General features: G+C 52.9%; 1 protein-coding gene across 7 annotated transcripts in view; it reads left to right on the top strand.

Annotated features, from left to right (window-relative positions):
* ADA (adenosine deaminase) overlaps positions 1-25,304 on the top strand; it is a 47,836-nt gene that overhangs the window by 21,947 nt on the left and 585 nt on the right. For 4 of the 7 annotated variants that reach the window (XM_081257747.1, XM_081257749.1, XM_081257744.1 and 1 more), the window contains exons 2-11: positions 8,382-8,443; positions 15,796-15,918; positions 19,015-19,158; positions 19,817-19,932; positions 21,257-21,384; positions 22,077-22,148; positions 22,230-22,331; positions 22,593-22,657; positions 24,249-24,378; positions 25,014-25,116. In XM_081257747.1, coding sequence (XP_081113873.1) covers positions 15,854-15,918; positions 19,015-19,158; positions 19,817-19,932; positions 21,257-21,384; positions 22,077-22,148; positions 22,230-22,331; positions 22,593-22,657; positions 24,249-24,378; positions 25,014-25,116 — 925 coding nt within the window. In that variant the 5' untranslated portion in view covers positions 8,382-8,443; positions 15,796-15,853. Of the gene's footprint in view, positions 1-3,752; positions 3,841-3,906; positions 4,803-8,381; positions 8,444-15,795; positions 15,919-19,014; positions 19,159-19,816; positions 19,933-21,256; positions 21,385-22,076; positions 22,332-22,592; positions 22,658-24,248; positions 24,379-25,013; positions 25,117-25,304 lie in introns of those variants that run through there. The other 3 variants (XM_081257746.1, XM_081257745.1, XM_081257743.1) reach the window with 3 other exon arrangements.

Consider the following 25,304-nt stretch of genomic DNA (forward strand, 5'->3'; position numbering starts at 1 on the left):
TGTGTTAGCACTGCTTTGGCTTTTGGGCTTTTTGTGCTTTTCTGTTACAAGAGCCACCTGTTAAAAGAAAAATGCCCCTGGCTGGGAAGAGCCTGCCGGCCTTGCTTGTTACAACGCCCGCCCCCGGGCAGTTGGGAGGGAGGGGAGGAGTGAGATTGGGTTTCATTGAAGCCTTTTGTTGGACAGAGGAAGAAGCAAGGACCAGAGAAGGGAAGTGCGGTGTGTGTGGTCACACACAGGCAGGACAGGCTACATCCGACCTCAGGGGGGGCTTGGCCTGGGTGGGAAGGGGCCCTGTGAGCTGGAAGAAGCTTGTCCGGCTGCCCTGTTGTCCTAGGGGGTGCCCCCTGGGCCAGGGAAGGGTAGGACTGTGGCCTGGTTTTGGACAGGGGAGAAGAGTAAGCCAGGGCGGCCAAGGTGAGGTCCAGGCCTACATTTACCCAGAGTGTTGGGACCAGGCTCACCCACACTCCTTAAGGTTCTGAGGCTCCAGAGCGGCAAGGTGGGGGAAGAGACGGTCTCTGGGGGTCTTGAGTGAGTTGCTTCTCTGTGCCTCAGTTTCCCCATCTGTAAAACGGGAATCATATTTGTATCCACCCTACATGCAATGCCAAGTGCAGGCCTGGGGCAGGGGGCAGGCCAATGCCAGCTGCTACTGATTAGCCTTGTCATGGTTATTAATCATGTTTAGATTTTACCAGTGCTGACTCAGCACCCACATGCAGGATGAACAGAGTGTGCCGTGGTGGTTATGACCTCCCGCTTTAGAGTCAAACAGCTTCCTGCTGTGGCAGTCATTACACTGTGCCCTAGGGCAAGTTCCTTAATCTCTCTGAGCCTCGGACTTCTCACTTACAAAGTGGGGGTAACTGTGCTAAGTTCCTAGGCTGCTGCTCAACAGGCTGTCCCCCTGGCTGAGGACACACCTTGCCTTCTGTGAAGCCCCTGGGGAAGCTCACAGAGGCAGCAGAGAGCTTGGTTGGCCCTGAGTCAGCAGGAGGCACTGAGGGACTGCTAGGCCCCTTCTGCTCTGTGCCTCGGAGCTATAGGAGCCCGGATGCGGCTGAGCCCAGAGGACTTGCCTGGAGGACGTGTGACTGAAACAATGTCAGACCTGGAGCTGCTCTGTCTGCTGGCTTCACCCCAAAAGTCAGCTGAGAGGCTGTGGTGGCATGAGGGCACTGACCTCTGGTTATGCCCAGCTCCATACCAAGAGCAGGGCTAAGCAGGGAAGTGGGCGCCTGTGGCTCATCCAGGTTCTGACCACAGTGCCCGGGTTTTGGGCGCTGGTCAAGCAACCCTGGCTACTCTGCCCCATCTGGGTTCTCTGCCAGGCCCAAGGGGGTAGGTCAGCCCTCCTTTGCTGCAGGGAGAGGACACGGCACTGCTGACATGGGACAGGGGGAGGAGAAAACAATCACTTAGTTATTCAACACCTGCTGAGCACTTCCTGCTAGGCGGGGCACTGTCCTAGGCCCCGAGGGCACAGCATGATAGCACAAAGTCCCCGCCTTAAAGAACCTAAGAGCTGGGGACAGGGGCATGGTAAGTAAACTGAAAAAGTCAGTGGGATGAGAACAAAATGGGTGTGTTTGCAGGGGGCCTGGGGAGAAGTAGTGTGATTCAGGTGTGCCTGGCAGGTAGACAGCCCCTCCAGCTGTGAGCGGGAGTCAGATGTGGGAGTGTCTGGTCCTGGAGTCCAAGACCCTGGGTCCCCGTCCTGGCTCTGCCACTGACACCTTGGGTGACCTTGGCGAGTGCATATACCTCCCTGGGCCTTACCTGCCTGCCTGGCATCTCCTGAGAGCAAGGACTCGGCATGTTTCTCCACGTCCCCACAGAGCCTGGCACCTGAAGGGGGCTTAGTAAATATTTTTTGGCGACTGGGGATGCTTCCTGTTTAGACCTGGAGGATTTCCTGCACTTCTGTCAGACGTTCGCTGTGAGTCAGGCCCATGGAGAGCGAATGTAGGGGAGGGGGGTGCTGAGATTCTCCTCCTGAGTGGTCAGGAGGCCGGGTGTAGGTCTGGTGCAAGCGCCAGGGAGGTCGTGTGGCAGCGTGCAGGACTTGGGTTAGAGGTGCAGGGCGTTGGCTTCTAACCCAGATCTGCCACTGCAGGTCTGGGTAACCCTGGGCAGGTCACGGAATTCCTCTGAGCTCAGCTTGGCAAGTCCAATTCCCCATCTGCAACATGGAGCTAGTGTGTCCCTTGCCTAGGGGTGGAGACCAAATGAAATAAAGGGTCTGATAACAGTAAACAGCTGTTATTATTGCTGGATTATTTACATCTGAGGCTAGGCCTGCCGAGAAAGTAGAGCAGGAGCTCAAGATTCAAACCTGGGTACAAATCCTAACTCCATCACTGCCTCTGTGTCCTTGGATACTTTTCTGAGCCTCAGTTTCCTCATGTGTAAAATGGGAGTGAAGTCCCCACCTCACTGGTTGTAAGAATGAAATAAGATGATGCATGTAGATGGTCCAGAACATAGGAGATATTCAGTAAGTTGGAGGCCACTGCTGCTATTTCTTTTCTCTGAATGGGTCCAACAGAGCAGGGTCCCCATCCATCTCTGAGCTGGCAGATTTCTCCATGGGTAGTCTCAGTTTTCCAGAAAGTTCAGTGGGAGGCCTGCCTGAGCTTGGACCACCTGTGGAGGCAGCTCCTGGCCTCTGTTCCTCCCCTGAAACGTGTCTGGGCAGCTTCCCAGGAGGCCCTGAGGAGGGCTGGGACCTGTAGGGCACGGTGGGCAAGTGGCAGGCTCTGCTTTCCCTCCCCCCGGGGCACTCCAGTCTCCCGCAGCCCGTGGGCTCTCTGAGGCCTCCTTCCCTCACACTGCTCGGCTCAGGCTCCCTGAGCATGTGCTGCGTCTGGTGCTGCAGCAAGTCTTCCCAGTGGTGGCTCATCTCCCACCTGGGCCACTGTGTCAGCTCTCTGTCCTCTGTTCTGACTTCTCTTCAGCCTGCTTTCCACACAGCAGCCAGAGAAAGCTTTTAGAAGGTGACTCCCCGTGCAAAACCCTTCAGGGGATCGCACTTTACTGTGACCTGTGAGATCTCCCTGCCCTCCACCCCCCTAACTTTCTCTCTGGCCTCATCTCTCACCACCTGATTCCGACATTTAGCGCCTGCATGTCCCTCTGCCTGTTCGCTCTCCTTCTTGTTCCTTCCCCCTGGCTGATTGCTCCTCTATTTTCTTCTCCGAGGGACTCCCCACTCCTACCTTCTCAGTAACCATTTGTTGCCTCTTCCAGCTTCTGGTGGCTTGTGGCCGCGTCACTCTCATCTGCTGCTGTGGTCCTAGGGCTGCTTCCTCTTGTGTGTGTCTCTCAAAACTCTCTGCCTCCCTTATAAGGAGAAAGAGGACTGGGTGTAGGGCCCATCCAGATAAATCCAGGAAGAACTCCTCCTCTCAAGATTTGTAATCCCATCTTTTGCCCTCTGTGGAAGTATATGTTCTGGGGATTAGGATGTGGACATCTTTTGGGGGACTACCGTTCAGCCCTCTGCACTGACCCTGGTGAGGGGGTGACTCCTCCCTCTTGAAGTCTGATCGCCTTTTGCACACCACACACTCCTGGTTTCCCTTCCATCTCTCTGGCAGCTCTTCTCCAGGCTCACCCTCTTGTATAAGCCACTGGGTGCTGGCGCTTGTCCAGGCTTTGTCCCCTGCTCTTTCCTCGACGTTCCCTTCATGGGTGAGCTCCTTCAAAATCACAGCCTCAGTCATCTATATTCCTACTCATATTTCCAGCCTGGATCCCTGGAGCTCCAGACCTGCACAGCCACTGGGTCCATCCATGTGCATCTGGAGGTCTCAGAGCTGTCCCGACTTCACATAAGTAAGATCACACTAACCGTACTTCTCTCCCTGTGCCCTACCCCTCCTCTCCCCCTCAGCACTTGGTCCTCTTCCTGGGTTCTCTGTCTCAGAGCGTGGGAATCGCTACCCACTGAGGCCCAACCTGAAGCATCATCCTTGACATGGCTTCCTGTCCACCTGCTTTGCCGTATCTGCCTTGCCACCCTGGTCCAAGGCACTATCATTGCTCATAAACTTCATAAGACCACTTCTAACCGGTCTTGCTATGCTTTGTCCTTTTCAGCTTCAAACCCTGTCATGGCTTCTCTGTTGCTCTCAGGTTGGAACCCAGTCCTCCTTGTGCCCCTGCAGCCTCTCCAGCTCCACAACCGCTCGCCTCTCTGAGCCCATTTCAGTTCCTCTCGTCCACCACATCCTCTCCCACTGCATGGCCTTCGCACATGCTGTTCCCTCTGCCTAGATGCTCTTCTAGCCTTCCTGCTCACCCCTGCCTTTGCCTACTTGGTTCCTCTTCCTCCTTCAGCTATTAGCTTAAGTGATGCTTTCTCTGGGAAGCCATCGTTGGCCCTCTAGCTGGGCGAGTTCTTTTGTTTGTTACCTCTTTGGTAGGTCTCTGTTTGTGCCTCCCAGGAGTTGTCTTGGCTTGTGATTGTACATTTACCAACGTGACATTTACTTAGTGTCTCTCTCCCTTGCTGGACTGTAAGCCTCACAGGAGCAGGACTCTGTCACTTTAGTTTCTCTCTCCATCCCTAGTGCACCCAGCAGGGCCTCAACTATTTGGTGAATGAGGGATTCTTAGTTATGCTTATTATGCTAAATGCTGTTGCTACCTGCTGAGTCCTGATCTAAGCACGCTAGGTGCATCACGTGGTTAAGTCTCACGAAGCCCTGGGAGGAAGGCACATCATCCTCCCCACTGGACAGATGAGAGCACCGAGACACTGAAAGCGAAGTAACTTTCTCCAGGTCACCCAGGAAGTGAGTGGAGGAGCTGGGATTGCAGCTCTAACCACAGCACTACCCCATCTCTCTGGCTGGATCCTCGCCACAGCCCTGTGAAGGTTAAAGATAAGAAAACAGAGGCTCAGAGAGGTGAGGTCACCTGTCCAAGGTCAGACAGCTGGTTGGCAGTTCCCTGCACTGGAAGCTTCCGTGTTTCCAAAGCAGAACACTTTCTGAGAACCCAATAAACGTTTGGCTGAGCGGGCACTGAATTCATTTCATCAGGGAATCCAGCAACTCCCTGGATGCAGGGTCTGTGACAGAGTTGGTCCTTTGCTGCTGAGTGACTTCCGGAGAGATGTGATTACTTGGATGTCCTGCTGATACGGAGGTTGGCGGCCCTGTCTCTGCTGGCCTCCCATGGGCCCCAGGCCGGATTTCCCCCACAGGAAGCAGCTCACGTGGGTGCTTCCAGGATGCCCTTGGGCCAGTGGCTCCCTGGCTACTCTCTCTCCAGCCAGGGCAGCCACTTTCTTGTCCAGGCTCCCAAGTTCCAGAGAAGGCCCCGCCCTGGTAGAGATGTTTATTAAAAATTTTCTGGCTCTCTGCCTGGCTGGGGAAAAGTCTCTTCCATGACCTGGAACAGGGAGATGGCAGTTGCTTTCACGCTGTTTCTCAGCACCTGCTGTGCTTCTCTTAACAGCCTGCGGAAAGGGCCCTGGCTGAGAGGCAGGGGCTGTCTTCCTGTGGGCCGAACTCGCCCACCTATGCTGTCTTTTTCTTTTTCTTTTTTTCTTTTTTAACATCTTTATTGGAGTATAATTGCTTTACAACGTTGTGTCTGCTGTATAACAAAGTGAATCAGCTATACATATACACACATCCCCATTTCTCCTCCCTCTTGCGTCTTCCACCCTCCCTATCCCACCCCTCTAGGTGGTCGCAAAGCACCGAGCTGATCTCCCTGTGCTATGCGGCTGCTTCCCACTAGCTATCTATTTTACGTTTGGTAGTGTATATATGTCCATGCCACTATCTCACTTCATCCCAGCTTACCCTTCCCCCTCCCCGTGTCCTCAAGTGCATTCTCTACGTCTGTGTCTTTATTCCTATCCTGCACCTAGGTTCTTCAGAACCTTTTTTTTTTAGATTCCATATATATGTGTTAGCATATGGTATTTGTTTTTCTCTTTCTGACTTATTTCACTCTGTATGACAGACTCTAGATCCATCCACCTCACTACAAATAACTCAGTTTCGTATCTTTTTATGGCTGAGTAATATTCCGTTGTATATATGTGCCACATCTTCTTTATCCATTCATCTGTCGATGGACACTTAGGTTGCTTCCATGTCCTGGCTATTGTAAATAGTGCTGCAATGAACATTGTGGTACATGACTCTTTTTGAATTATGGTATTCTCAGGGTATATGCCCAGTAGTGGGATTGCTCAGTAGTGGGATCGTATGATAGTTCTATTTTTACTTTTTTAAGGAACCTCCATACTGTTCTCCATAGTGGCTGTATCAATTTACATTCCTACCAACAGTGCAAGAGGGTTCCATTTTCTCCACACCCTCTCCAGCATTTATTGTTTGTAGATTTTTTGATGGCCATTCTGACCAGTGTGAGGTGATACCTCATTGTAGTTTTGATTTGCATTTCTCTAATGATTAGTGATGTTGAGCATCCTTTCATGTGTTTGTTGACCATCTGTATGTCTTCTTTGGAGAAATGTCTGTCTAGGCCTTCTGCCCATTTTTGGATTGGGTTGTTTCTTGATATTGAGCTGCATGAGCTGTTTGTATCTTTTGGAGATTAATCCTTTGTCAGTTGCTTCATTTGCAAATATTTTCTCCCATTCTGAGGGTTGTCTTTTGGTCTTGTTTATGGTTTCCTTTGCTGTGCAAAAGATTTTAAGACTCATTAGGTCCCATTTGTTTATTTTTGTTTTTATTTCCATTTCTCTAGGAGGTGGGTCAAAAAGGATCTTGCTGTGATTTATGTCATAGAGTGTTCTGCCTATGTTTTCCTCTAAGAGTTTCATAGTGTCTGGCCTTACATTTAGGTCTTTAATCCATTTTGAGTTTATTTTTGCGTATGGTGTTAGGGAGTGTTCTAATTTGATTCTCTTACATGTAGCTGTCCAGTTTTCCCAGCACCACTTACTGAAGAGACTGTCGTTTCTCCATTGTATATTCTTGCCTCCTTTATCAAAGATAAGGTGACCATATGAGCGTGGGTTTATCTCTGGGCTTTCTATCCTGTTCCATTGATCTATATTTCTGTTTTTGTGCCAGTACCATACTGTCTTGATTACTGTAGCATTGTAGTATAGTCTGAAGTCAGGGAGCTTGATCCCTCCAGCTCCGTTTTTCTTTCTCAAGATTGCTTTGGCTATTCGGGGTCTTTTGTGTTTCCATACAAATTGTGAAATTTTTTGTTCTAGTTCTGTGAAAAATGCCAGTGGTAGTTTAATAGGGATTGCACTGAATCTGTAGATTGCTTTGGGTAGTAGAGTCATTTTCACAATGTTGATTCTTCCAATCCAAGAACCTGGTATATCTCTCCATCTGTTTGTATCATCTTTAATTTCTTTCATCAGTGTCTTATAGTTTTCTGCATACAGGTCTTTTGCCTCCTTAGGTAAGTCTATTCCTAGTTATTTTATTCTTTTTGTTGTAATGGTAAATGAGAGTGTTTACTTAATTTCTCTTTCAGATTTTTCATCATTATACACTGTCTTTTTAAATCCTTAAACTCTTCTTGGACAGCGAGGCAATCTTTGCAGCTGTTTTCAGTTGAGAAAACTGAGGCTCAGAGAGATCAAGTGTCTTGTCTAAGATCACACAGCCAGAGAAGAGGCAGAGCTGGGAGTCCAGCCTGATGAGCTCTCCCCAAAGTCCTTGTCCTTAAACTCTTGGCCTTGTGTATGGAGTATTGTCCATGGGGCTGAGCATGTGGGAGAGGATCACCAAGATGGCCAAGTATCTGGTGCCCTTTCTAGAGTCCTGGAAGGATCTTATTGTCAAATATTGATTCCTGATAAGCTATGTTTCATTTTCAGTAACACATGCTTTTGAAAATGGAGACTGATTTTTGAAATATGTTGTAGGTATTCACTAGTCCGGAAGGTCTGTGGCCAGTCCTTTTTGTTAGAGTTGGATCTTGTTTGGTGAGTTGGCTGAGAGTGGGATTTGCCTGCATGGTGACTGAGGCTCTGTTGCTCCTCCGGGCCCACGGCTGGCCTCGTGTTAAAGAGCACCAGCTTCAGAATTGGGCTTGGGTTAGAATTCCGGTTCTGCCACTTAGCAGCTGTGGTTAAGAGCAAAGGCACTGGGTTGGGTTCCTGTTTCCATCGCTTAGAGCTGTGTGGTCTTGGACAAGTTACTTAACCTCTCTGAACCTCAGTGTTCTCCACTGTGGAAGAGGCAGAGATGACAATTAAACCCACCCCACAGACAAGGATGAAACAGAATAATGCGTGTAAACAGTTTAGTGAAGTGTGTGTGGTGACTGATGGTTATCACATTAGTGTTAACAATGACCCTCTGTAAGGTCCTTCAGGCATTCATGGGTGTTTGTTTTTCTCTTTTTCCTCTGTGCCCTTGCAGGTAGAACTGCACGTCCATCTGGATGGAGCCATCAAGCCTGAAACCATCTTATATTATGGCAGGTAAGTCCACAGATAAGAGGCCTTCTTCCCTAGGAAGTTTGACCCAGACGCCTCTGGAGAATTCCAGGGTTGCTGCTTCACACACACTCACTCACTCACTCTTCCCAGGGCTGAACCAGTCACTGTTTGTTTTTTTTTTTGACTCAGCCGAGAGCCTGTGGCAGGTGATGCACCCGCATACGATGCTGCTACCATTTGCTGAGCATCTCCCAGGGGTGGGCTGGGCTGATCCCTCTCCTGAGTCAGCGAATTTAATCCCTCCACACCTGGAGGAGGAGAGCATTGCCATCCCCATGTCACTGAGAAGAGAGCAGGCTCAGAGAAGTGAAGGCAGTTGCCCAAGGCCACAGAACAAGTAGAGTCAAGGGTTGACCCTGGACCATCTGACCCTCCAAGATTTTCCTACTCACGATGGTAACCTGTTGGGAGCCGTGGGGAAGTGGTGCCCCCTCTCTGGGCCCAAATCTCTGCGTCTTCCAAAGGAGAATGTACCTCTTGCCTCTGCTCTCGTGGATGCTGGCGGGCCGAAGGGTCCCCAGCACCCCCAGTGAGGGAGGTCCGCCCTCCCTCCCCACATTTCAAGGGCTCATGATATCCCCTCTCTGGGGTCTAGCACTTAAAAGCAAGGACTTCAAGGGCCAGTGGATCTGGATTCAAATCTGGACACACTATTTCCTTGCTGTGGCCTCAGCCTCTGTAGGTTGAGAGTAAGAACAGGACCTTCCTCCAGAGCTGACCTGGGAGATGGGGTCCCTCCCGCCACCTACCTCTCCCTGTTCCTCATGGGTTTGTTCTCTGCTCATTTTGTTTGGAGCTGGGAGGACTCTTCCTCTCCTCACTGCTTTGAGCAGTTCAGCTCGGGATCCAAATTTGAACCCTCTGTTTCATAAGCCAGAACCCCCTCACTTATCCAGACACCCACTCCTTAGGAGAGAACTGATGATCCTTGGGCGTTTGCCCCAACACTTAAAGTGTCTCTTCCGGGCTTCCCTGGTGGTGCAGTGGTTGAGAGTCCGCCTGCCGATGCAGGGGACACGGGTTCATGCCCTGGTCCGGGAAGATCCCACATGCTGCGGAGCGGCTGGGCCCTTGAGCCATGGCCGCTGAGCCTGCGCGTCCGGAGCCTGCGCTCCGCAATGGGAGAGGCCACAACAGTGAGAGGCCCGCGTACCGCAAAAAAAAAAAAAAAAAAAAAAAAGTGTCTCTTCCAATTCCCTGAGAGGGTTCTGGCAAGAACACGCTTCTCCATCTTGTTGCACTTTTTTCTGCCCTAGGAAGCTGTTGTTGATTTAATTTTTATTTAACTTATCATGTAAGTATATTAGCCTTTACTGCATGGCAAGCACTGCTTTAAATGTTGCACCTGGATTGACTTACTGGAATCTGGTGACAACTTGTGAGATAGGTATATTATTGACCCTGTCTTACCGACGAGGGAACTGAGCCAGGATTGGGGAAGTAAGTTGTCTCATAAACACAGGTGTGACCCTAGGTCTATGCCCCTGCCAGCTGGAGGTTTGGGTAAAGTATTGCACAAAAAACACTTAGCTGAGGGCGAGCAGGCTAAATGCTCCATAAATGTCACTTAATAATATTAATTGGAACCTATGGCTCTGACTGGGGTTAAGCCCCTTGGATTATCTCTGCCTGTCCTTTGCCCATGTCAAGTGCCAGTTATTGATGCAGGGACCTTAATGAGGCCATTAGGGTGGGTTAACCGGGCACCAAGATGGGATCTAATCGCGGGTGCTCATTAAAGGGTCACATAGCGCTCATTAGCGGAGCAAGAAGGTGAGAGTGTCCAGGGCCGGGTAGAGGGAGGAGGAAAAGCAACAGCTCTCGTGGGGCAACTGGTCGGATTTTCTGTTTCCCACATCCACTTGGCATCTCAGGAACTGTCTAGGCACCTTCATGGGCTCTAGAGAGGTGGGTGCAGGTTTGATCCAGCTGGAGTTTGATCTTGAGGTCAGCAGGCAGGGGGACCGGGGAGTTGGTCAGACTGGGATATGGACAGAACACGCTGGAGGACTCCCAGCTGTGAGCGAGCTGGGGCTGAGGGGGGGAAGGAGAGCAGCATCTGGCCTGGGGCCCCTCCCTCACCCTGGCCAAATCCAGTAGCCTCTTTCCTGCCTCTGTGACTTGGGCCTCAGTTGACTGTGTTCTCACCTGTTCCTTTTTTTAAAAAATTTATTTATTTATCCATTTATTTTTGGCTGTGTTGGGTCTTCATTGCTGCGCGCGGGCTTTCTCTAGTTGCAGCAAGCGGGGGCTACTCTTCGTTGCGGTGCGCGGGCTTCTCGTTGCGGAGCACAGGCTCTAGGTGTGCAGGCTTCAGTAGTGGCACGTGGGCTCATTAGTTGTGTCTCTCCGGCTCTAGAGTGCAGGCTTAGTAGTTGTGGCGCACGGGCTTAGTTGCTCCGCAGCATGTGGGATCTTCCTGGACCAGGGCTTGAACCCGTGTCCCCTGCATTGGCAGGCGGATTCTTAACCACTGCGCCACCAGGGAAGCCCTCACCTGTTTCTTTTTCTTCTTCTTTTTTTTGGCTGCACCGCACAGCTTGTGGGACCCTAGTTCCCTGACCAGGGATCAAACCCCGGCCCTAAGCAATGAGAGCACAGAGTCCTAACCACTGGACCACCAGGGAATTCCCTCACCTGTTTCTTCTTATTCCATCTTCTCTCCGGGGGCTTAACTTATTTCTCAGTCTCCTTCCTGACCCTGCCAGCTCTTCTCCAGAGCACATTCTGAATCTGGCCACTGTCTCCTCCCTGTCACCATCCTGGTCTGAGCCATTGGACTATTGCAGCGGCCTCCTGACCAGTCTCCAGGTGTCCACCCTGGCCTCCCCCATCTACTGTCCCCACAGTACTGTAGTGAGAACAGTCATCTTAAAACAGAGTGATCAGATCACTTCCTTTCTCAAACCCTCCTGCCATGCTCAGGGTCAGAGCCAAAGCCTACACACGTTCCTTGAAGTCCTACAAAGCCTGTGTTAACCTCTCTTCTCAAACATGCCAGATCTTGTAAACAGAGAGTTTGGGTAATTTGCTCAAGGTCACACAGCCTTTATTTTTTTTTTAATTTTAAATTTTATTTATTTTTGGGGCCTTGGGTCTTTGTGGCTGTGCATGGGCTTTCTCTAGTTGCGTCTAGCTGGGGCAACTCTTTGTTGCGGTGCATGGGCTTCTTATTTCAGTGGCTTCTCTTGTTGTGGAGCATGGGCTCTAGGCATGTGGGCTCAGTAGTTGTGGCACGTGGGCTCAGTAGTTGTGGCGCACAGGCTCAGTAGTTGTGGCGCACGGGCTTAGTTGCTCCGCGGCATGTGGGATCTTCCCAGACCAGGGATCAAACCCGTGTCCCCTGCATCGGCAGGTGGGTTCTCAACCATTGCACCACTAGGAGAGTGTCCCACACAGCCTTTAAATAAGAGCTGGGATTTAAACCCAGGCCATTGGGCTTCAAAGTCTGTCATCTTTCCCTGGACACACAAGTAGTCTCATTTGTTCCTCCCTGTACCTTGAAAACAAAGTACCATCTGTGTTTTACTGACAAGGATATGGTGGTCCTCAAGGGGACAGCTCCTGCCCAGGGTGATCTGGTACCTACAGGAGGAGGATGGACTTTGAACTCCAAAGTCCATGTTCATCCTTCTTACTGGGCTCTCAGTGTATCACCCAGCGTGGAGGGCAGAGGAGTGAGCAGCACCCGGGGCGTGGCCATGGCTGACTGGGGAAGCACGGCCATCTAAGAGCTGAGCTTAGCCCTGGGTGGAGGGAGCCGTGGCTGCGGTTAGTGGCTGTGGGTGGCAGGGGACCTAGGAACAACTCCTTCCTGCCTCAACCTTGGGTCCCAGACAGGATCTTTACAGCTCAGTCTGAGTAGCTTCCGGAGGCCCAGTCCCCTGTGAGGTGCTGGATCGTCTCCTAGGGGACCGCTGTGGCAGCTCTGGCTTCTGCCTTGGTTTCCCTCTGTCTGTTCCCCACACCACAGCCAGGAGGAGCTCTTTAAAAAGTACGTCTTTTCATGTCACTCCCCTGCTTAGAATCCTTCAGTGGCTTCCCGGTGCTTTCAGGATAAGGTCCCGGCTCCTACGAAGCCCCCATTTGGCAGTTGGCTCATCTACCACTGACCCTGCTCTGAACTGTAGCCTCCCTGCCCTGGAATTCCCTCGGTGCTTCTGCCTGGGGCTCTCAGCAGGGCTCTGACCCTGCCTGCCTGGATCTCTCCGCCTGCTCCCTCAGGGGAAAAGGACAGTCTCACTCTTCTGCTTAAATGTCACCTCCTCCGAAAGGCCTTCCCAGGCCACTCTATCTGTGGGGTAAAAAGATCTCTCTTGGGTGGCTGTTGAGAGAGGCTGGAGAAGAGACTAGTTGGAGAAATATTTAAGAAGAAATAATTAGGACTTGGGGACCGGCTATTGATGGGTAATGGAGATGGAGTCAGGGGGAGCCCCCTGTCTCTGGTTCAGGCAGCTGGATGGATGGAGGAGCTGTATTAGGAAATGTGGAGCCTGGGAGGGGGAGGGGAAAGGGGGGAGGGGAAAGGGGACGATCAGACACACAGGTCTGCCTTGGTCACGGCTATCCACGGGGTGCCCAGCACATTGTGGGCCCTCAGGTGCTGATGTGCAGAGGGAGAGGACTGAAAGCTCTGGATCTCTGGATCGGTCCAGGGGGCCTGGGGCAAATGTGGCCATTGTGTTTAGGAATATGGGGGTCGGAGCCTTAGCCTCACCTCCTCTGCCTTCCACCCACCAGCTCCCAGAAAGATATCCAAAATATAGCATCTAACAACTGGTATGGGCTCTGCAGAGGCTACGGTGACTGGGGATGGCCTCAGGAGGGTGACCTTGGGGCAGACTGACCAGGAGGAGAAGGCCCAAGGGTGCTGAGCACCTGACCTCGGTGCTAGGACTGCACCCGGGGCTTCATCTTCCCTGGGGATGTCTCGTAGGGATGGGAGTCTGACTGGCAAGCTGGGCAACAGGGTGACCCCCTTGTGATACCCACTGGTCACTCATAGGTCCTGGGGTCATTCAGAAGGAGAAGGGGGCATATTTAGGAGGTTTAGGGCACAGGTATTCATGTAGGGAAACATTTTAATATTTTAAGAACAGAAGCTATTAAAGGACTTCAACACTTGGGTCGAATTTCCATTTCTTTGGCAGTGTCCTCCCTTCTTTCTTCTGTTCTTGCTTTGTGGATAACTGGAGGCCGAACCTCCTGGTTTAATCACCTAATTTTCTTAATCATTTGCTCCTATTTTTTTTTTTTTTTTTTTTTTTTTTACTTTTTATTTTATATTGGAGTATAGCCGATTAACAATGTTGTGATAGATAGTTTCAGATGCACAGCAAAGGGACTCGGCTATACATATGCATGTACCCATTCTCCCCCAAACTCCCCTCCCATCCAGGCTGCCACATAACATTGAGCAGAGTCCCCTGTGCTATATAGTAGGTCCACTGGTTATCCATTTTTTTTTAAGTTTATTTATTTATTTTTTTAATTAGTTTCTGCTTTATAACAAAGTGAATCAGTCATACATATACATCTGTTCCCACATCCCTTCCCTCATGCATCTCCCTCCCTCCCACCCTCCCCATCCCACCCCTCCAGGCGGTCACAAAGCACCGAGCTGATCTCCCTGTGCTCTGCGGCTGCTTCCCACTATCTATCTACCTTACGTTTGGTAGTGTATACACGTCCATGCCTCTCTTTCGCCTTGTCACAGCCCACCCTTCCCCCTCCCCATATCCTCAAGTCCATTCTCAAGTAGGTCTGCGTCTTCATTCCCGTTTTGCCCCTAGGTTCTTCATGACATTTTTTTTTTAAATTCCGTATATATGTGTTAGCATACGGTATTTGTCTTTCTCTTTCTGACTAACTTCACTCTGTATGACAGACTCTAGGTCTATCCACCTCATTACAAATAGCTCAGTTTCGTTTCTTTTTATGGCTGAGTAATATTCCATTGTATATATGTGCCACATCTTCTTTATCCATTCATCCGATGATGGACACTTAGGTTGTTTCCAGCTCCGGGCTATTGTGAATAGAGCTGCAATGAACATTCCTATTTTTTATCTTGTCTTTTGTTCTACCTGCTGGAGGATTTTCTCAACTTTATTTTCCATTCTTTTTATTACAGCCTGATGGATGCTGCCATATTCTTCCAAATCTCCAAGAGCTCTTCCTTACTTTCTGAATGTCCTCTTTTTAAAAAGGGATGCTCTTGTTTCAAGGATGTAACATCGTCTCCTCTCTTTGAAGCTATTCATTTTTTTTTTTTTTTTTTTTTTTTTTTTGCGGTACGCGGGCCTCTCACTGCTGTGGCCTCTCCCGTTGCGGAGCACAGGCTCCGGACGCGCAGGCTCAGCGGCCATGGCTCACGGGCCCAGCCACTCCACGGCATGTGGGATCTTCCCGGACCGGGGCACGAACCCGTGTCCCCTGCATCGGCAGGCGGACTCTCAACCACTGCGCCACCAGGGAAGCCCCATCATTTTGGGTTTTTAAGTTTTCTGTTCTCTGCATTTCTCTGTTTCTGTAGAGTGCCTTTGGTCTTTTGTCCCTCATGGTAGAAGCATTTCTTGACTGTCTGGTGTCCTTGGCCTGTCCCTTTTATCTTAAAAGTGGGAAAACTGAGGCCAGGGGTGACCCATGAGGAGCCAGGAGCAGCAGAGGAGGCTGGAGCATGAGAAGCGGGGAAGGCAGCCCAGCCCTGCACCCTGCTGGTCCTGGCTGGGGGGAGGCGGAGGTGCCAGTGGAGAGGAGGAGGCCCCAGACCAGAAGGGCTGTTCTCCGCCAGCCCTTACCGAGTGGTTGCCGTGGCCCAGCCGTGTGTGGGAGGCTGTGGTCAGGGAGGGGAGAGTGCTGGCAGGGTGGATGGCTGGGCTGGCTTCCCTCTCCCAGCACAGTGGGCCAGGCCAGCCTCCCTGGTGTGCCGGCCAGAGGGAGGGTGTCGGAGGGAAGTCTGGCGCCTGCTCCTGTCCCGGGCACTGTGTGCTGCAGTTCTTGCCCTGATAACCCCTGACCTGGCACACGACCAGCGGGCTCTACCAAGGGCTTGCCCTGGCTCCTTCCCTGTTCCCAGGCACCAGGGGGGGTGTGTGTGTTCATGTGCAATTTAAATGGACTTTAACCACAGTTGTCCCCCTTGAGATTTGCTGGCTGGTCATGGCCTTGGGGATAGAAGATCCTAGAAGGATTCAGGTCCCGGTTCTATATGCCCTGGGCCTCAGTTTTCCCATCTGTCCAATGAGAGGGGTCAGATGCCCCCCCCACTCCCCGCAAGGAGTTGGTAAGGTCCTGCCCAGGGTTGTCCATCACCCTCATTGTTTTGTCCCCAGGAAGCGGGGCATCGCCTTCCCAGCCAACACACCAGAGGAGCTGCGGGACATCATCGGCATGGACAAGCCGCTCAGCCTCCCGGGCTTCCTGGCCAAGTTCGACTACTACATGCCCGCCATCGCGTAAGTCTTCCCACCTGCCCCGAACCCTGGGCAGCGTCGGTCCCTGTGCCCACGTCGGGCTGCCTGCACACGTCAGTCTGTGGGGTGGGAGAAGGCGCTGTATAACCCTGCTCTGCCTCTCACGATTGTATGCACTCCTGCGAATCTCTCCATGCTTTTGGGCCTCGGTTTTCCCTTCTGGAAAATGGGTATGACGGGCTGAAACTCCTTCAACTTCTATAGGAAAGTGACAGAATGTGGGGGTTAAGAACATAGATTCTAGTATCAGATTCTTTCAAGAAATAACTTCGACGCTGGGCACATTTGCTCTCTCTGGGCCTCAGTTCCCTTATCTAGACAATGGGGCTTATGACCCTCTCTACCTCCTAGGGCTGGGGTTTGGAATGGACACAGCACTGTCCTCAGCAAGCCCCCTCTTACTAGGAGGACAATTGCTACCTTTATCGATAACCAGGCACTGCTGTTTTTATGTTACTTTTCATTCCTTCCATTTTTTGATAGAATATCTTAGATATAGAAGAATATAATGTGTGTACAGTTCACAGAAGTATTCTCTTTGTAGCTGTCCACAGTCCTGTGAGCTAGACACACTCCTCATTTGCAGAGGAGGAAATGAAGGCTCAGGAAGGTGAAGGAACTGGCCCAGGACCACACAGTTGGCAAGGGGTGAAGCCCAGATTCTCGTCCTGATGTCGCCTTGAGCTTCCTGGCACGAGGCAGTTTCCCAAGGGAGGCGAGAATGGGGCCTTGGCAGTCAGTGCTGCCGGAGCTCAGGAGGGGAAAGACGTAGAGGGGGCTGGGGGAGTCAGGGAAGGCTGCCTGGAGGAGGAAGTGTGCACTGGGCCTTGGGAGAGAAAGGCTGTGATATTATCCAGAGGGCTGGACCTGAGGAACGGTCTGGAGGATGGGTTGTTGGAGGACCAGTGAGGAAGGTGTGCGAGGCTGGTGCAGGCCTTTGGCTGGGTTGGTGGCAGGACAGGAATGAGGAGTCCTGGGGAAGGAAGATGTATGCCAAGGCTGCTGGCTGCTTTCTGGAAGCTTCTGGGCTCTGCCTGGAAGGCATCGACTGCCCCCATCCTTGGCCTGGGTCAGCAGATGCTCTGGCATACATGCTGCCTCTCCCCCGGGTGAGGAGCATCTCCCACGCCACTGCCCAGGCGGCTCCTGTCTCTCGGCCACAATACAGAAGAGGACCAGCTTCCTGAAGGCTTAAGCTGCTTTTTTTTTTTTAAATAACTTTATTGGAGTATAATTGCTTCACAATGGTGTGTTAGTTTCTGCTTTATAACAAAGTGAATCAGCTATACATATATCCCCATATCTCTTCCCTCTTGTGTCTCCCTCCCTCCCACCCTCCCTATCCCACCCCTCCAGGCGGTCACAAAGCACCAATCTGATCTCCCTGTGCTATGCAGCTGCTTTCCACTAGCTATCTACCTTACGTTTGGTAGTGTATATATGTCCATGCCGCTTTTGATTTGCATTTAAGCCACTTTTGATTTGCATTTCCTTGGTGATTAGTGATGTCAGGCACCATTTCATGGGCCTGTTGGCCATTTGTATGTCTTTTGAGAAATGTCTATTCAGGTCCTTTGCCTATTTTTTGTCAGTTTTTGTTGTTGTTTGTTTTGCTACTGAATCATAGGAGTTCCTTCCACATTTTGGGTGTTAGCCCCTTATCAGATGTGTGGTTTGAAAATATTTTCTCCCATTCGGTAGGTTGCCTGTCACTCTGTAGATGGTTTCCTTTGCTGTGTAGAAGCTCTTGCGTTCGGTGCAGTCCCCCTTGTCTATTTTTGCTTTTTGTTGCCTGTGTGTGTCCTTTTCTCCTGTTTCTCCTCCCTGCTGGCCTACACCTATCACTCAACAAATATTTCAGTGGCTGCAATGTCCTAGGCTCTGTCCTTGGCTGAGTGATCGTAGCCGTGACGAGACAGATGGAGGGGTCCTTGTCTCATGGAGACTACATTCTAGTTGGGGAGGTGAAAACCAGCTAATAAAGAAACCACGTGATCTGTGATGTCCAGTGGTGATAAGGGCCATGGCGAAAACTGAAGCCCAGGGGAAGAGGTGGAAAAGGGTGAGGAGATGTTTTAAAATAAGGTGGTCAGGGCTTCCCTGGTGGCGCAGTGGTTGAGAGTCCGCCTGCCGATGCAGGGGACACGGGTTCGTGTCCCGGTCTGGGAAGATCCCACATGCCGCGGAGCAGCTGGGCCTGTGAGCCATGGCAGCTAAGCCTGCGTGTCCGGAGCCTGTGCCCCACAACGGGAGAGGCCACAACAGTGAGAGGCCTGAGTACCGCAAAAAAAATAAATAAATAAAATGAAATAAGGTGGTCAGGGAAGGCTTCCCCGAGGAGGTGAGGCTGGAGCCAGGCTCTGAATGCAGGGAGGAGGGAGCATAGGGTGATCTGGGTGAAGAGCCTGCAGGCTGGGGTGCTGCAAACACGAAGGCCCTGACCTGGGAACAAGCTTGGTTGTTCGCTGGACAGAAAGAAGACCCTGGAGGAGTCATGGAAGGAGCGGGAGGCTGGCAGGGGCCCGGATTACGCAGGCCTTGTGGGGGTTGGGAGGTGGGGTTGAGACTTACTCTACGTAGGAGGTGGGAGGCCATTAGGGTTTAGAGTGGAGGAGTGATGTTGATTTCCTTTTTTTTTTTTTTTGCCCACGCTGCACAGCTTGTGGGATTTTAGTGCCCCGACCAGGGATTGAATCCGGGCCCTGAGCAGTGAGAGCGTGAAGTCCTAACCACTGGACTGCCAGGGAATTCCCTCTTTGATTTCCATTTTTAAAACATTGAGCTAGCTGCTCTACAGGGGCAAGCGTGGAGACCAGGAGGCCAGTTAGAGAGGTGAGGTGGTTAGAACCAGGGCGGAGGGGGCGAGAACTGGCATCGAGTTTGGAAGCAGAGCTGATAGGACGTGCTGTGCTTCTAGGATTTTCTCCAGCAGATGCCTGGAGCTTTGGGCTCGGTGATGAGAGATTGGGGGGCCACACATGGGTTTGATCTGTTATGGGCAGGGGACAGCTTTGTTATTCGTGGAGCTCCCAAGGGACTTGGGGCAGTTTGTCCCCAGCCACTCTCTTCCCTTCCCAGGGGCTGCCGGGAGGCCATCAAAAGGACTGCCTACGAGTTTGTGGAGACGAAGGCCAAGGAGGGCGTGGTGTACGTGGAGGTGCGCTACAGCCCGCACCTGCTGGCCAACTCCAAAGTGGAGCCGATTCCCTGGAACCAGGCTGAGTGAGTGACCGTCTGGAGGGCTGTGCCAGTGCTGTGGCAGGGTGGCCTGACCCAGGACTGCGAGGGGCAGACTGGGAGACCCTGGCCCAAGCAAGACTTTGATCTTCCTCCCTGAACTGGCCCACAGCTTATCCAGTGACCTTTAGGGGTCCTATCCTAACCCTGTAACCAAAGTGAGTTTGGCCCACTCCTGCCCCTCTGCTGGGACCCCAGGGATGTCTAAGTGGTACCACTCGACCACCTTGCTCCCTTCTAGCCATGACTCTGATACTTGTGGACAAGTGGGAATCACAACAGGTGAGCTTAGCTTAGCAGTGCTCTCCATCTTGGGTGGGAGGAGGGCTGTGTCTGACAGCCCCCCGAATTGGGACAGTCTTCGCAGGTCTGGAAGCGTCCAGGCAGTTCCTAGGAAGCTGGAGGGGGTGCGCTAGGGCTTGGGGCTATTGCCCTCGTCCTTTCCTCAGAGGCAGTGGGTTAGTGGGGGTGAGGGCTTCTGAAAGGACCCCTCTTCCTGCTCTTTCTCTCCTCCTTTCCTTCCCCTCTTTACTCCCCCTCCTGCCCGCCTCCCCGCCTCCCCTCCCTCCTCTGTCCCAGTCCCAGGGCTGTCCTTCAGGTCTGCCTTTGTCTCAGGCCCACCTCTACTCTTCTCTGCACACAGAGGGGACCTCACCCCGGATGAGGTGGTATATCTAGTGGACCAGGGCCTGCAAGAGGGAGAGCGAGACTTCGGGGTGAAGGTGCGGTCCATCCTGTGCTGCATGCGCCACCAGCCCAGTGAGTGTGACCTTGGCCCCGTCTGATGCCACCACAACCTCCTGGCCGGGCACAGGGGCCATACCGGTCCCCATGGTCTCTCTTGAGCCCATCAGTTGGACCTCGGGGCTTCCTCCTGGGCAAGCTCAGAACTTCCTGCAACAGAGTTTTCTCCCCAGGGAGGCTGAGCCTGGGAGCTACGTGACCTGCAGGAGGCTTAAAATCAAGGGAGGCTGAACGACAGAGAAAAGCCTAAGCCTGGTTCCTGTCAGGCCGCGGTCCTCCCTCGAGACCCTGTGGGCCAGGCCCCCTCCTGTCAGGGCCGTGGAACCTGGGACTAGGTCTGAGCACCAGGGCCTGAGGGGTCTCCCTGTGACTGACACTGGTCACACCTCCAGGGCGTGTGCTTCCAAGGCAGAGCCCCGCTGTGTGACTCTCTCTGGGTCACATCACCTCTCTGGATCTCAGACGTGCCTTCTCACAGGAGGTGATCGTAGTTACCCCATTCACTGCTCTAAGGAGTAGTGAGCCCACAGCGAGGGGCTAGTGTCAACCTGCAGGGCCTCCCTGTGCAGAGTGGCTTGGGGTGTTTTCTCTAATCCTCACAGGGGTCTAGGAGACAGGACCACCATCGTTTATCCCAGTTTGACAGATGAGGAAACTGAGGTAGAGAGAGGCTCAATCAGGAAGGCACAAAGCCCGGAGCAGAACCCAGGGCCATCTGGTTCCAAAGCCTGTGGTTGGTCATTCATTTTTTTTTTTTTTTTGCGGTATGTGGGCCTGTCACCACTGCGGCCTCTCCCGTTGCGGAGCACAGGCTCCGCACACGCAGGCTCAGCGGCCATGGCTCACGGGCCCAGCCGCTCCGCGGCATGTGGGATCTTCCCAGACCGGGGCACGAACCTGTGTCCCCTGCATCGGCAGGCGGACTCCCAACCACTGTGCCACCAGGGAAGCCCAGTTGGTCATTCTTTTTAACACACTTTACAATGACCAACGTTAGCAATGTGTTTAGTAACACTAGTGGGAGTTGTTTTAGGTTTAAATGTTAAACTGTGCGGACCTCCATCTCTTCTAAGTTGAGGGTGGGTGTGGGGATCGAGAGAGAGAATTGCCATCAGTCTTTTACTGAGCTCAGGCCCTGACCTTGGTGTCTCACACACGGGGCCACAGCACACGGTCCCCCTCTGCGAGGAGAGGATGCTGAGGCCCCGAAGGCCACAGGGTCAGACCTTGAAGATGGGACACTGGGCCCTCTGCCTTGTGCTGGCCTTGGGTGGGAGGGCTGGGAGGGTCTTTCTCCTCCGTGCTGCTGCCAGAGGCCCGGCGGGCATCTCGCCCACAGGCTGGTCCCCCGAGGTGGTGGAGCTGTGTAAGAAGTACCGGCAGCGGACCGTGGTGGCCATTGACCTGGCTGGAGATGAGACCATCCAAGGCAGCAGTCTCTTCCCTGAACACGTGGAGGCTTATGCGGTGGGTCCTGGGGGACAGAGGCAGAGGAGAGGCTGGCTCTGGGGGAACTGCGTCTAGAGCTGGTCTCTATACCAGTAGTGGGAAGGCACACTGACGGGGGATCACGAGGTCTCCTGGGCTCCCAAGTGTGTGTGACTGGGCCTAGGGGCTCTAGAATTGGGTATCTGGTATGAAAGAAAAAACCCCACTTGGTGCTGGAGGGTCCTGTGTTGGAGCCTTTCGGCCTAATGATTCGCTATGTGACCTTGGGCGAGACGGTCTCTTCTCTGGGCCTGTTTCATCTGCTACGATGACTGGGTTGGAGCAGACGTCTCAAAGCCTCATGCTGTGCTTCCCGTGGAAGGGGTGAAGCATGGTGTCGAGAGTAGGGGCTCTGGAATCTCTTCCTAGCGGTCTGACCTTGGTCATGATACCTAATTCTCCTGAGTTTCAGTCCCTCCCTGCTCCCTGTAAGACAGGTATTAGAGCAGTTGTGAATATGACGTAAGGTATTCAAACCATTTCCTACAGTGTCTGACTCGTAATAACTATCTAATAAAGGAGGGCTACCACTTAAATGATTACGAAAACGAAACCCACCCAACCTCCCTGTCTGGGAGCCAGCCAGGCTGACACAGCCCCAGAGTGTAGTGAAGGCAAGGCCTGCGGGGTCGAGCCCCAGGCCGCCCCTGACCAAGCCCTTGCCCTTACAGGAGGCCGTGAAGAGTGGCGTCCACCGCACGGTCCACGCCGGGGAAGTGGGCTCGGCCGAGGTGGTGAGAGAGGTGAGTGGCCGGGCAGGCGGTGGGGCCCTTCTCCCCGCTTGCCCCGTGGCCCGCGCTGGGCTCCATGCTGCTTGTCAACAGGCCGTGGATGTGCTCAAGACGGAGAGGCTGGGGCATGGCTACCACACCCTGGAGGACCCAGCCCTCTACAACAGGCTGCGGCAGGAAAACATGCACTTTGAGGTGAGGGGCCGGGGAGGGGGAGGTCAGGGGGCCAGTGGAGAGCGCGGAGGGTCCAGCAGCCACAGGGAGCGTGGGCCGCGGGCCTTGGAGCTGCTGGGTGGGGGGAGAAAGGCAGGACCGACAGCTTCTGGGACTTGGCTGCGAGGGGACCGCTGTGATGGGGGCGAGAACGGCGCTGGAGGAGGTGGCGCCAGCTGGCCTGGGGACGGGGGTCAGCGTGGCCCTGGGGGCTTCATGCCAGCCACCCGCCTGCTCTTCCAGGTCTGCCCCTGGTCCAGCTACCTCACCGGCGCCTGGAAGCTAGGCACAGAGCATGCAGTCGTTCGGTGAGGCCAGGTCCCCTGGGCTCCGTTCAGTTTTGTACTAGGAAAGCCAAGGGTGGGAAGGGGATGCAGGGACTGGGCACTGGTCCCTGCGGGGTCTCCTGGGTGTGAAAGCTCTTCAAATGCTTGGGAAGCAGGCGCTATTGTCCCCATCTTATAAGTGAGGAATCCAAAGCCTGGATGTGGTGTAACTTGATTATGAGGTCACCCAGCTATTCGATAGCGCAGCGGGGGGCCCTGTAGCTCATCCAGCTATAGCAGAATGCTCTGCTACCCCAAGGAAAACTTCCACACTCCAGATTCCACCTCCTAGGACTTAGGAAGATGAGTCTCTCTTGCTCGCGTGGTCTCTGCCCCAGCACATCCTGAAGCTTTCCCCAGGAGAGCCTGTCCCGTCCCACCCCACCCCAATGCTGCCCCATAGGCTTAACTAAGCAGCTTTGGCCCTTCCTCAGGCTGCCCTGGGACTGAGCCCTGGGCGAGGCCTCAGGAGGGAAAAGCTGACCCAGAAGTTCACTGAGAACTCGGGGTGACCATATTCAGGCCAGCACTGATGGGCTGTCCGCCAAGCTTATGAGGAGAGGAGCTTGGGCTTACTCACACTCTGATTACAAGGCGGGCCTGAGCTGCTTTAGGAAATTGGAGTGTGCAGTACCTACAGGACACCCAAGTGGAGGCTCTTGGAGGCATGTGGGCATACAGCCTGTGGGCTGGAGAAAGACTCAGAGTCACCTAGAGATACGGTGGTTGAAGGAGAAGTGATGGCCTCAGCAGACGGTGGAGCACGAGGGCCTAGGATTCTGGTAACTGACTGTACTGCTGAAGTGAATGAATAAGCATTTTCAGAACTCTAATGGAAAACTGCTGAATTCATAAAAGTGCTAACGAAAGATCAAGGTAAAAAAAAATGAATTACATGGGACTGAGTGAACTGATGAGGAGGATTATAATTTTTGTGATTTTTCTGTTTGAATAAAAAAAAAAAAAAGAGGGCCTAGGAGAGAATGCAGGACAGTGACAGTGAAGGCACAGGCAGGAGGAAAGCCAAAAGTGCGGTCGGTGTCCAAGAAATCCAGGGAAAAGGTCAACAGTATAAAATTCTGCTCCACAAGTCGGGTGAGGTTAGAGCTAGGAAAAGTCCATTGGATTTAATAAGATGGTGGTCAGGGATTATGCTAAGAACAGTCCCCGTGGCGTATCTGAAGAGTCAGATCCCAGGGGGGCTGAGGACGGTTGGTGAAGCGGGCAGACAGCTCTCTCAGAGTGCAGCTGTGGACGGGAGGGCCAGAGAGGGGCGTAGCTAGAGCGGGCTGTTGCTTTTCTGGCCTCGCCAAGCCGGCCCCTCTCCTGCCTTTGCCTGGCTCTGGCCTGGCTGGATGACTTTAAGTCTTGAGTTGCTGGTAATGTGGCCTTGGACAAGTCACCCGAGTTCCCTGAATTTGTGTTTTCCTCTGTACAAGGAGGAGAACTTCCAGGCCTGTCCAAGGGTGCCGCGCGGTTCAAAGGAGGGTGGATGTCCACGTGCAGAGACTGTTTACACAGCAGTAACGGGAGGCGCTTCTCCCCCTCTCCCCCGCCCCCCTGCACTGTCCAGGTTCAAAAACGACCAGGCTAATTACTCCCTCAACACGGACGACCCACTCATCTTCAAGTCCACCCTGGACACTGATTACCAGATGACCAAACAGGACATGGGCTTCACTGAAGAGGAGTTTAAGAGACTGGTGAGTGGGTGTGTGTCTTGACTCTGGGCCCTGGGAGTGTGTGAGGCCTGCAGGTCCTGTCCAGGGCCCAGAAGCCCTGGAGAATGAGGGGTGAGTCTGTTGCAACAGGCCAGGCCAAGGTAGACCTGGAGTTTGATGTCTTCCACGGAGAAGACATCTTTGGCTGAGATCCTGACCTAGGACTGGGTTTTTTATCCTCTGCTTTGGTCAAGTGCCTTGAAAGACTCTGAAAGCTGTCAACCATCTCCCCAGAAAGGTGTGCTCAGCTATATATTTTGCACACACTTCTCAGGCCACTCAGAGACCCCAGGATGAGCCCTTGATTTCAGTGGTTCTGATATCCCAAGTCTGTCCCTGCAGGACTGTCTCTCTGGCGCCACACATCCCACCCTGTCTCTCAAAGGTTTCTCCAACCTCCTTCCCACATCTGTGTATCACGTCCTGCCACTTTAAGAACACAGAACCTCACAGTCTCTGCTCTGGCAGTTGCTGCCGCGTGACCTTGGACAAGGCCTCCCCACTCTGAGCTTAATGAATTGCCCATGTTTATGAAGAGGATGGACTGTCACTAGATTGCTAAGGACTCCCTTCTGTGCTCTCTGGTTTCACACTGTCCGCTGTGCTGGCCCTTCCAGAACATCAATGCAGCAAAGTCCAGTTTCCTCCCAGAAGATGAGAAGAGGGAGCTTCTTGATCTGCTCTATAAAGCCTATGGGATGCCACCTCTGGCCTCTGCAGGTATGTTTCTGACTGAGCTGCTGGGCTGGTGCCCTGCCCTGGCTCCCACCTGTCTTTCCGGGGACTTCTAGCAAGATGCCCTCCCTTCCTCTCCTGGGCAGCATCAGGGATGCATGATGACTCCCTGGTTGGTGGTCCTCCCTCACTGGACAGGCTCACTTTCTGCATAATGCTGTCTTGAGGCTGGT

The sequence above is a fragment of the Mesoplodon bidens genome (assembly GCF_964165515.1).
Source record: "Mesoplodon bidens genome assembly, chromosome: 15".
NCBI classification, from domain to species: Eukaryota; Metazoa; Chordata; class Mammalia; order Artiodactyla; family Ziphiidae; genus Mesoplodon; species Mesoplodon bidens.